This window comes from Hypomesus nipponensis, chromosome 9 (assembly GCF_054491055.1).
Source record: "Hypomesus nipponensis isolate SF chromosome 9, ASM5449105v1, whole genome shotgun sequence".
NCBI lineage: Eukaryota > Metazoa > Chordata > Actinopteri > Osmeriformes > Osmeridae > Hypomesus > Hypomesus nipponensis.
Genome location: NC_140369.1, coordinates 3,013,716 through 3,025,000, shown reverse-complemented (window position 1 = coordinate 3,025,000; position 11,285 = coordinate 3,013,716). Strand labels below are relative to the sequence as shown.

The window sequence follows — 11,285 nt, the reverse complement described above, 5'->3', positions numbered from 1 at the left end:
TGGAGGACCTCACAGGTTGAGTCTCTGATTGGTCCTGGTACCTCCTTAGTTGTGTGGTCACACTCCCCAGACCAGGAAAAGGAAGTACAGTCAAAAACAATTAACAAACGATGAACATTGGTAAGATTAAAAAGGTAATGATAGGAGCATAAAATGTAATACCTGAGAAGTTGGATTACACTGTCAGTCTGAGAGATTGAGGGATGTTTTTACCTTGTCTTGTTTATTATTCTTAGTTTGTTTCACTCTGTCTCTGTCTCTCTCTCTCTCTCTCTCTCTCTCTCTCTCTCTCTCTCTCTCTCTCTCTCTCTCTCTCTCTCTCTATCTCTCTCTGTCTCTCTGTCTCTCTCTCCCTCCATCACTTTCTCTCTCTCCCTCTCTCTGTCTCTCTCTCCCTCTCTCTCTCCCTCTGTCTCTCCCTCTCTATCTCCCTTTCCCTCTCTCTCTCCCTCCATCACTTTTGCTCCCTCTCTCCATCCCTCCCCCCCCATCTCTCCCTCTCTCTCTCTCTCTCTCTCTCTCTCTCTCTCTCTCTCTCTCTCTCTCTCTCTCTCTCTCTCTCTCTCTCTCTCTCTCTCACTCTGTTAAGCAGCTATAAACATTGACACTGAAGGCTTTGTGAGGGAGTTTTGGTCCCCTGTCTGGCTGTCTGAAACAAATGATGGATGTTTATTGATCCTGATGTTCTCTCATGCTTCTCTGTCTTCATCCTCTCTGTGATTCACGCTGAGACCAGTGGCGTGTTGAGATGGTAGCGTTCTGCTTGATGGATTACACCTGAGTCTGTACTGCGTACATCCTCGCTCTCCTCCTCACCCTCCTCCTCTTCACCCCTCCTCCTCCTCACCCTCCTCCTCTTCACCCCTCCTCCTCCTGACCCTCCTCCTCACCCCCCTCCTGACCCTCCTCCTCACCCACCTCTTCACCCTCCTCTTCACCCCTCCTCCTCCTGACCCTCCTCCTCACCCTCCTCCTCCTCACCCTCCTCCTCTTCACACCTCCTCTTCCTCACCCTCCTCCTCCTCACCCCCCCTCCTCCTCACCCCTCCTCCTCACCTCTCCTTCTCCTCCTCCACACCCTTATTCTCTCCTTCTCCTACTCACCCCTCCTCCTTCCCATGCATCTCCAGCTCTTGTTCTGTTCCAGCCACTTGTCCTCCCATTACTTTTAGTAACTCGGAGACACTATAGGTCATGTCTGCCTTGCTGGGTTAGACTGAGAGCTAGCTTATTGATGGCTAAACACACACACACACACACACTTTCTCTCTATCTTATGAACTGGATTCAACATGTGATTTTTCCTTTTTACTCTTCTCACCCTCCTATCTTTCCCCACACCCCCCCTTCTCCCTCTCCCCTCTTCTTACTCCCCTCATTGTTCCTCCCTCTCCCCTCCTCCCTCTCTCCTCCCTCACTCCTCCCTCTACCCTCCCTCTCTCTAGCTATGGGGACATGGTTCCGAAGACGATAGCGGGGAAGATCTTTGGCTCCATCTGTTCTCTGAGTGGGGTGCTGGTAATCGCCCTGCCGGTGCCTGTCATCGTCTCCAACTTTAGCCGTATTTACCACCAGAACCAGAGAGCTGACAAACGCCGGGCGCAGAAGGTACAGGTGAACTCCTTTAACCCTTCGGTGACCTCCATCTGGCTGAGGAGGGGCGAGAGGTGTGTGTGTGTATGTGTGTGTATGTGTGTGTGTGTGTGTGTGTGAGGTGTGTAGGGGTGTGTGTTAAACCCTCGCCCCCCTGACCTCAAAGGCTGCAGTTCCAACCTGGCATGCCCTGGACAAGTGAGAATGCACACATACACCAGACTGACTCACTGACTGACTCACTGACTGACTCACTGACTGACTCACTGACTGACTGAGTGACTGACTGAGTGACTGACTGAGTGACTGGTTGAATTAATGCATGTCCTTGGCTTCACTGAAGCTCACTCAAAGTCAATACTGACTTAAGTTAATGATGACAGTACAGATTTGATGACAGGTCAGTTTATTTGAACAAGCCTCACCTCACATCAAGGCCTCCTGGAAATACGAGTGCTCTCTGCTCCTGCATGGGCAGCACATCTTCATCCTCTGGAAGATGCTAGCCCAGGCCGTATTAGCACTGACCTTTCTGTTAGCATCATGCTAGCACAGGCCATATTAGCACTCCCCGTTCTGTTAGCTTCATGCTAGCACAGGCCATATTAGCACTCCCCGTTCTGTTAGCTTCATGTTAGCACAGGCCATATTAACACGACCTTTCTATTAGCATCATGCTAGCACAGGCCATATTAGCACTGCCCGTTCTGTTAGCTTCATGCTAGCACAGGCCATATTAGCACTGCCCTTTCTGTTAGCTTCATGTTAGCATTGGCCCTTCAACACTGATCGTGGTAGCTTTAACCACATTAGCACTGGCCATGTTAGCATTGACCATGTTAGCACTAGCATCCACACCGGCTCTTCAACACTGACCACGTTAGCACTCGCTTTAACAGTTGCCAAGTTATCCCTGGCCCTGTTAGCACTAGCGTCCAACACTTGTTAAATTAAATGAGAGTGTGCGATAAACACGTGGCTAAGTAGTTAGAAGCTCTACCCAGCGGAGCGGAGGAACAACACGGAACTTCAGGTCCTGGATGGTCTGCAGCTCTTACCCTGATGAAGCAGCCCTGACACCACGCAGCGATCAATAGGGATGTTTAAGAGGGCACTCATGCTGTCAGCCGAGGCCAAGGCCAGACCAGCGAACCTGAAGTGACGTCCTAAAAGGTTATACCCCAGAGAGCCTGCCTGCACCAGGTACCCTCTCTCTCTCTCTCTCTCCTGCAGTAATTAAATCCCTCTCCTGCTCACCTGGCTGGAGCTCGACCTAGCCTGAGGGAAGAACACAGCCACCTCCCCTCCCCACCTCCCCTCCCTCCCTCCCCACCTCCCCTCCCCTCCCTCCATCCCTCCATCCCCACCTCCCCTCCCTCCATCCCTCCCTCCATCCCTCCCCTCCCTCCATCCCTCCATCCCTCCCCACCTCCCCACCTCCCCTCCCCTCCCCTCCCTCCATCCCTCCCTCCCTCCCTCCCTCCATCCCTCCCCACCCCCCTCCCCTCCCTCCATCCCTCCCTCCATCCCTCCCCACCCCCCTCCCCTCCCTCCATCCCTCCCCACCTCCCCTCCCCACCTCCCCTCCCCTCCCTCCATCCCTCCCTCCATCCCTCCCCACCCCCCTCCCCTCCCTCCATCCCTCCCCACCTCCCTCCCCTCCCTCCATCCCTCCCCACCTCCCCTCCCCACCTCCCTCCCTCCCCACCTCCCTCCCTGCCCACCTCCCTCCCCTCCACACCCCCCTTCCCTCCCTGTACCTCCTCCCTCCCCTCCACCCCCACCCTCAATTTTTCTGCTGTCCAACTGCGGACACTGTGGAGGAGAGAACATTTATCTGGTAATGACTCTCTCCCTGTGGGGAGTGTGAAGCTCCAGCTGTGCAGGGTGACCTCTATCAGTCAGACAGGAAGTCAGCAAAGCTGGAGGCCCTGCCGGGCGGGGCTGGAAGGAGGACCAGGGTCAGACTGGGACTGTAAACATCCCGGGACTTTGAAACAAAGGCTGACCCTCGACCAGCATTTCCCAAACATGTTTTCTTTTTTGTGCGGCCGTTACTTTTACCGGCCGTTCGGGAAATCTCCCGATTCTCCCGGAGGCTAGTGTGACCATGAGCAGTTTAAACGTGAACACTAGGATGACGCTGTGCCACGACATGGATTTAAACATGGATGGTCAAGATAAACTGTCCAATTTATGAAGTGAGGACTTAACATTCAAATTTCCATTCATTCGTTTCATTTTGAAATGCAGAATCGGGCAGAAAGGCCTTGCGTCAGACAGTGTGTTTGTTGACTAGATCAGAATGTAGACACAGACCCCAGGGACACCTGCTGTCTCTCAGCTAGAGGTGCTGGGGGAAGATGACCCTGGTCCATTCTGAAGAGAGAGGAGGAGGGGAACAGAACCCCCCTCCTGAGAGGAGGAGATAGGGGGAGAGTGAGACATGAGGAGAGAGAGAGAGAGAGACACAGAACAGAGAGAGGAGGGGCGGAATGAGTAGGAGAGGGAGGAGAGAGATTTATTTTTGTGAATTTTCTTTCTCTTGGTCTCTCGAGTCTCTCTTTCACTCCCTCTTTCACGCTCCCTTTTCACTCTCTCTCTGTTTCACTCTCTTTTTTAATCTCTCTTTTCCTCCCTCGTTCACACTCTAACAAACATTTATCAGCATCTTTCACATCTGCAGCGTGTGTGAATGTCAGCCTCTCCTCCAGCTGAGATATTCTATTACATTTACCCCGAGCACACAGGCCCCTGTGTCTGTGTCTGTGTCTGGATCCCCACCCCGTCTCTCAGCCAGCAATCACAGCACAAGGTTAAAGACATTACTCTCACCTTGGACCACTGAAAAGCACTTTAGACTGGAACCCCTCTCTGGTGGTCCACTCCTCTTCCTCCAATATCCTCCACAATCATTTAAATGTATTCTTTACATTCAGACAACACAACACAACAAGGGGATGTTGAGAGAGGAGGTTAAAGCACTCTGTGGATGAACACGTACAGTCCAAACACTGACTGACTAGATAAGCAACTAACTAACTAGATACTGTGCATACGTAGCCTACTTAACTAGCTACTATTACTAGGCTAACTAACTACATAGCCAAAGTAACTTACATAAGTAACTCGTCTGACAGCACCATTCATCACTGCATCGACACCATTTACACTAAGAGTAGTTCGATAGTTGTAGATTTACAGCACTTCTCTCATTCTTTACCTCTCTCTCTTTCTCTCCCTCTCTCTCTCTCTCTCTCTCTCTCTCTGTCTCTCTGTCTCTTTACCTCTCTCTCTTTCTCTCCCTCTCTCTCTCTCTCTCTCTGTCTCTTTACCTCTCTCTCTTTCTCTCCCCATCAAATTCTCATTTAGTCTCCTTTGTCTAATTGCTTTCTAGTTGATTGTGTTAGTCCCTGTTACTCTCATCATGGCCCTCGCAGGAAACATCAACCATGGTCTCATCACTCACAAGTTCACCAACGACACGAATGTCAAACTCAAGTGGACCCAGATGCTTAACAACACAGAGTCGGCTCCTTTAATGGAAATACCAAATTAATGCAAATGAAGGTCAAGGCAGTCAAAGCTACTACGTATATATTATGTTATTAATATTCCATTAAGTTGTAGGAGCATCCTAACTTGGAAACTGAGCGTAGGAGAGAGGAGAGAACAGAACGCTTTGGGTGTGAGAGGTGAAAGAAGGAGGGAGGGAAGGAGCGAGGGAAGGAGCGAGGTAACAACCGATAATGCAGCACCCTCTCGCCATTAGAAGAGGCGTTACTCATCTCTCTCTCTGTCTCTGTACATTCTCTCTCTATCTCTGCACATTTTCTCTCTCTTCTCTCTCTCTCTCTCTCTCTCTCTCTCTCTCACCTCTCTCTCATCTTATCTCTCTTTCTCTGTCTCTGTACATTCTCTCTCTATTCTCTCTCTTTCCCTCTCCATCTCATCTCAGTCTGACCTTTGACCTTCTGCCCACACAGAAAGCCCGGCTGGCCAGGATAAGAATAGCGAAGACGGGCAGCTCCAACGCCTATCTGCAGACCAAGAGGAACGGCCTTTTCAACGAGCAGCTGGAGCTCACGGTAAGATGACCTCTGACCCCTGACCCCTGACCCAGCCATGACAGGCTACAGCGTGATCTTAAAGTATACGGTTTGTGTCATCAACAAGTCCAGAATCATGGCTGGTCACAAGGAGGGAAGTAAGGAAGGTGATAAGGAAGTAGAGGAGAAAGGGAAAGGAGGTTGTGTGACCACTGTCACAGGTTTGATTGACAGCTCATCTTGAATGCTATGCTATCCAATCAGAACAGGAGGCTGGAGCGAGGAGGTCCGCTCTCTGTTGGTCAGCTCGTGCATGTGCAGCGAGGAAGGCCGCAGGGTGAATGAGGCTTACTGCTTCTTTCTCATCTCAGGGAGAAAAGCCACAGAAAGGACAAATGACATCAGAGACAGGGACAGAAAAACACACTTTCAGAGTCGCTTGTCACATGATGAGACACAAGGACGTTTCCTAGTCTGGAGATGGATGTGAAGTGATCATTTTTACGCATGTCCTCGTTTGTTAGATGAACCTCTACTGCAGTTTGCGTCCATGCTGCCAGGCCGGGCAGTAGCACTGTGGCTGTGACCCTGGAGGGAGGGTGGAGGGAAGGAGGGTGGAGGGAAGGAGGATGGAGGGAAGGAGGATGGAGGGAGGGTGGAGGGAGGGTGGAGGGAGGGTGGAGGGAAGGAGGGTGGAGGGAAGGAAGATGGAGGGAAGGAGGATGGAGGGAGGGAGGGTGGAGGGAGGGTGGAGGGAGGGAGGGTGGAGGGAAGGAGGGTGGAGGGATGGTGGAGGGAGGGAGGGAGGGTGGAGGGAGGGAGGATGGAGGGAGGGTGGAGGGAGGGAGGATGGAGCAGGTTGAACTCTTTTCTGCTCTCTCTCCTTTTTAAACCCTTTTTTTCTCTGGTGTTCTCTCTGTCTCCTGTTCTCACTCTCCGTTCCTGTTTTTCTCTCGTTCTCTCTTCTCACCTGTTCAATCTCCTGCTCTCTTTCTTTTTCTTGGTCTCTCCTTTTCGCTCTCTCTTCACTTCTGTTCTCTTTCTCTCTCTTTCTGTTCCCTCTCTCTCCTTTTCTCCCTCCCTCTCTATTTCTCCTTTCTCCTTTTCCCTCTCTCTCTCCTTCTCTCTCTCTCCTTCTCTCTCTCTCTCTCTCTCTCTCCTTTCCCTCTCTCTCCTTCTCTCTCTCCTTCTCTCTCTCCTTCTTCCTCCTTCCTCTCGTCTGTCATACGTCTGTGCGAGGAGGAGCCTGGCCAGATTCACTCCCATGTGAGGAAAGATTCACAGCTAATGAATCATTAGTCATCGTTGAAATGGCCTGAGAAAAGCAACCACAATCTGCCTCTCTCCGCTCCTCTCTGGGGCTGCCTCGCTCTGCCGTCCAATCACGTGTCAGACGCTCGCAGGGCCGAACGGCCCCACCGCTCATCAACTGTGCTGTCAGAGACGTTCACCGCAGAGCCAGTAGATCAAAGTCCCTCTGTGTGGTTCTCATTACTGGGTTGTAGTTTCGAAACTGAAAATTCCAAACTATTCCCACGTTCATGTTAGCGAACTGTTTTTTTGCGGCCGGTTTGCGGCTGCTCTGACTGAAATCCCTTGGCGTCTGCCATCTTCTGGCTGCGGTCCAGGGAAGGAGTGTGTGAGCGTTGGTGGTGACAGGTTCTTCACGGATCCTCTGGTTAGGGTGCCTTTATCAAATTATAACCCTGTCACAGCCGTCAATCAGACAATTAGCCTGTCAGTCAGCAAGTTAGTCATCTAGATCCACAAGACAGGTTTGGATCCACAGGTTCAGACTCATGTTTACATGCAGATATGGCAAAAGTAAACACATGCTTCACTCAAGTAGAAGTACAGATACTCGTGTTTTAAAAGACTCTGGTAAAAGTTGAAGTACTGACTACACTTTTTCACTCAAGTTACAGGAAAGCCGTGATGGCTCTGACATGTACTTACGTAAAAAGTGGCCACTACTACTACATTACTGCGTAGTAAAAACTGTGTAAAAACTGTCAAACACTAATTACAACATAACAGTGTAGCAACAGTGTAATAACAACATAATAGCAGTGTAACAACAGTATAATACATGTGTAAAAAGTATAATAACAATAAAAATAACAGTATAATAATTTTCCAGTTGTTGACATAGATTCAACAAAACAAAATCTCTTCTACTGTTGTTGATCTTGTTTTTGTTTAGATTTTCCCAAAATTGGCTTGTTAGATAACCAGCAGGACGTTGTTATGTATCTATGTGTATATGTATGTGTTGTATTTACTGTTTGTTAGTCTGTTTGCTAGGTTGTTCACTTGTTACATTAGTTTGAGTAGTTTGCTGGGACAAAAGGTCTTCTGGAAATATCTCCAATTTCTGTTGGTAGATCAAAGCCTGCTGAATTGGAAAGAAAAAACAATTTTTCTTTGACTTCACAAGCCACTCGTGATGACTACAATGATGCATAAAAGAAGTGTAACGATTCTTTTCCTGTTATTATTTTCCTCTCTCCTCCTTCCTTCCATTCTTCTGAAACAGCCACCTTGCAAGCAAAACCATTTTCTGGAGGTATTTAAGCAACTGCCACATACAAACATAAAATCAAAGATTCCAAGTCTACATTGTGTAAACAAACCGTCCCAAGCGGCAAGACTTAAATCTAATTTAAACGTATTAAATGGGAGCGTCGTTCATTTTCCCCATGTTTTCTTTCTTATCTTTCTGTCTTTTTCAAGACAATTGGAAGTGTACTTAAAATGTACAGATTTGTTATATTCAGTTCCTTATTCACATCTTTAATACATGTAAGTATTTTCATTATTTTGCTATATAATTAAAGGGCCTTGCCTTGCCTTAAACATCATAAGTATTCTTTAGTTTAAAATGTTTACACTTGGGACCTCATTCCTGTCAGGCTGTGAGACACTCAGTCACATGCTTTTTGATTGTACTGGGGCTGGAAACCCCCCCCAAAAAATAAAGAGATATTTGACAACAGATCATCCCTGTGACTATTAACACGCGTGTTTTACACATGTGTGTCTTTATGTGTGTGTGTATGCCTGCATACTTGTGTATGTTTGTGTTTACGTTTGTTTTCTGCCTGTACACACAAACATGTGTGTGTGTTTGCATGTGTCTGTATGTATGTATGTATGTGTGTATGTGTGTCTGCCTGTGTGTGTGTGTGTGTGTCTGTCTGCTTGTGTGTGTGTGTGTGTGTGTGTCAGGACTCAGGCCAGGAGGACAACCAGAAGCTGAACCAGACGTCGTCATGGCTTGAGAGCCAGCACCACCTGCTGCTGTGTCTGGAGAAGACCACGGTGAGTCACAGGCTGCACAGAATGATAAGGTCAAGATGGAGATTACAGCAGGTGCTGTAACTACGGTAACCATGTATCGTGTGTGATGATGTGTTATATGGCATCAATGCACTGTACTATCGAGATGATTCAAATACAAATATGTTTTGACCGCTGACCCCCCCTCCCCACCCTCCTCCTCCCCACCCTCCCCCTCCCCACCCTCCCCCTCCCCACCCTCCTCCTCCCCACCCTCCCCCTCCCCACCCTCCCCCTCCCCACCCTCCTCCTCCCCACCCTCCCCCTCCCCACCCTCCCCCTCCCCACCCTCCCCCACCCCACCTTCCCCCTCTCCACCCTCCCCCTCTCCACCCTCCCCCTCCCCACCCTCCTCCTCCCCACCCTCCCCCTCCCCACCCTCCCCCTCCCCACCGTCCCCCACCCCACCTTCCCCCTCCCCACCTTCCCCCACCCCACCCTCCCCCACCCCACCCTCCCCCTCTCCACCCTCCCCCACCCCACCCTCCCCCTCTCCACCCTCCCCCACCCCACCTTCCCCCTCCCCACCCTCCCCCTCTCCACCCTCCCCCTCCCCACCCTCCCCCTCTCCACCCTCCCCCACCCCACCCTCCCCCTCTCCACCCTCCCCCTCTCCACCCTCCCCCTCCCCACCTTCCCCCTCCCCACCTTCCCCCTCCCCACCCTCCCCCTCCCCACCCTCCACATCTCCAGGCTCATGAGTTTGTGGACGAACAGGCGTACGAGCAGAACTTCCTGGAGACCGCGCTCCAGAACTACCCCCCCACCTCGCGGAGCCCCTCCCTCTCCAGCCAGGAGAGCACCTGCTGCTCCCACAGGAGGAGCAAGAGGACGCTGCCCAACGCCTCCCCCTCGCCCTCCCTGGCCCTGCAGGTCACCCCCCTGACCCCCCAGGCCCCCCTCCAGGAGCTGAGTGCTAGCCACATCCAGCAGAGAGGAGAGCAGCAGCTCCACTCCTCCAGGTCAGCCTCACAGAGCCAGGACGGCCCCCCCCTTTACTGGTGTTGCTCACGCATGCAGTTCTCAAAAGCAGCCATTAGAGTGCGCTGTAGTGTTGTTGTTGTTTATACGTGGTTCGGTTGCGACAAGTGTGGAGGCCGGAGTGAAGGTTTGTTCTTCTCTGTTTAAATATCTGGTTGTCATGCGTACAGACTACAGAGTGCACGCACGCTGAAGTTAGTTTTTGCTATTTAAACACTTTAATAGATCTTCTCCTGCTGTCTCTTTTTGGGTCTCTCCTCCCTCCATCCTCAGTCGTTCCAGCCTCAACATGAAGCCAGGGGAAGTGGGCAGGCTCAACTGCAAGGGAGGTCAGATCACCACGGCGATCATAAGCATCCCCACCCCCACCGCCCTGACCCCAGATGGAGACGGTCTCCACGGGCCCGCCCAGCGCCAGCCCCCCCGCCCCGCCCCCAGCCCCCCCCGACCTCCTGGAGCCCCCCAGCCCCCCAGCATCCAGACCACCAGCTCCAACATCGTCAAAGTGTCCGCTCTGTGACTGACTGACTGACTGACTGAATACCTCACTGGATGTGACTGGCTGGATGTTTGATTGACTGGCTGGCTGGCTGGTTAACTGGCTGGCTGGTTGGCAGGCTGGTTAACTGGCTGGCAGGCTGGTTAACTGGCTGGCTGGCTGGCAGGATGAGTGTTGTGAGCAGCAAACCAGAAGGAGAACCTGCTCTGATTTGAAGAACTCTTGACTGTCCCTGGCTATGTGAATAGGACTTCACTTCCTGTTGACAACTAGGTTAGGAAGCACTTCCTGTTAGCAACCTATTAGGAAGCACTTCAATAGGATGATCCTAGAACGCGAGTTCAGGCCAGCAGAAGTGCATCATGGGAACAAGGAAGTGACACTGTGGATGTAGACGTTGTGTACTGTTTCCTGTAGACTTGGTCACGGCGTGGATATGTGCGGAACTCTGGAGAGGGGATGGAAGTGGACTATCTAGCTTGACGTCACTTTGTGGTTCTAATTTGTGTTATGTGTTGTTTTGTCTTAAATAGTTATTACACGTATTGATTCGATTTGGGAATTTTAGTTTTTTTGACATCTGAACTTGTGTGTTAATGAGGTTTATGTAGGCTTGATGTTTTGGATCGCAATGGTTCCTTCACTTTTGTTTCCAACCTTCATAGAGGGTTGAACCACTATCGCCTGACTTTTTCCCCTCTTATTTCTTTCTGCCCATTCTCCCTCTTCTCTCTCTGATTCTCGTTATAGTTCCCCCCCCATCTCTTCCCTTCCTCCTCTCCTCCCACGTTCTATCCCTCCCTTGTATCTCTGTCCCCTCTCCT

At 50.9% G+C, this 11,285-nt stretch overlaps 1 protein-coding gene across 4 annotated transcripts in view; it reads left to right on the top strand.

The window, feature by feature from the left end:
• The window catches only part of kcnd3 (potassium voltage-gated channel, Shal-related subfamily, member 3), a 43,183-nt gene extending 32,701 nt beyond the window's left edge, over positions 1-10,482 (top strand). Inside the window, exons 2-7 of one of the 4 annotated variants that reach the window (XM_084705163.1) lie at positions 1,446-1,608; positions 5,580-5,681; positions 5,834-5,842; positions 8,883-8,963; positions 9,675-9,943; positions 10,236-10,482. In XM_084705163.1, coding sequence (XP_084561289.1) covers positions 1,446-1,608; positions 5,580-5,681; positions 5,834-5,842; positions 8,883-8,963; positions 9,675-9,943; positions 10,236-10,482 — 871 coding nt within the window. Of the gene's footprint in view, positions 1-1,445; positions 1,615-5,579; positions 5,682-5,833; positions 5,843-8,870; positions 8,964-9,674; positions 9,944-10,235 lie in introns of all 4 variants that reach the window. The other 3 variants (XM_084705166.1, XM_084705162.1, XM_084705165.1) reach the window with 3 other exon arrangements.
• The last annotated feature ends 803 nt before the right edge of the window (positions 10,483-11,285 follow it).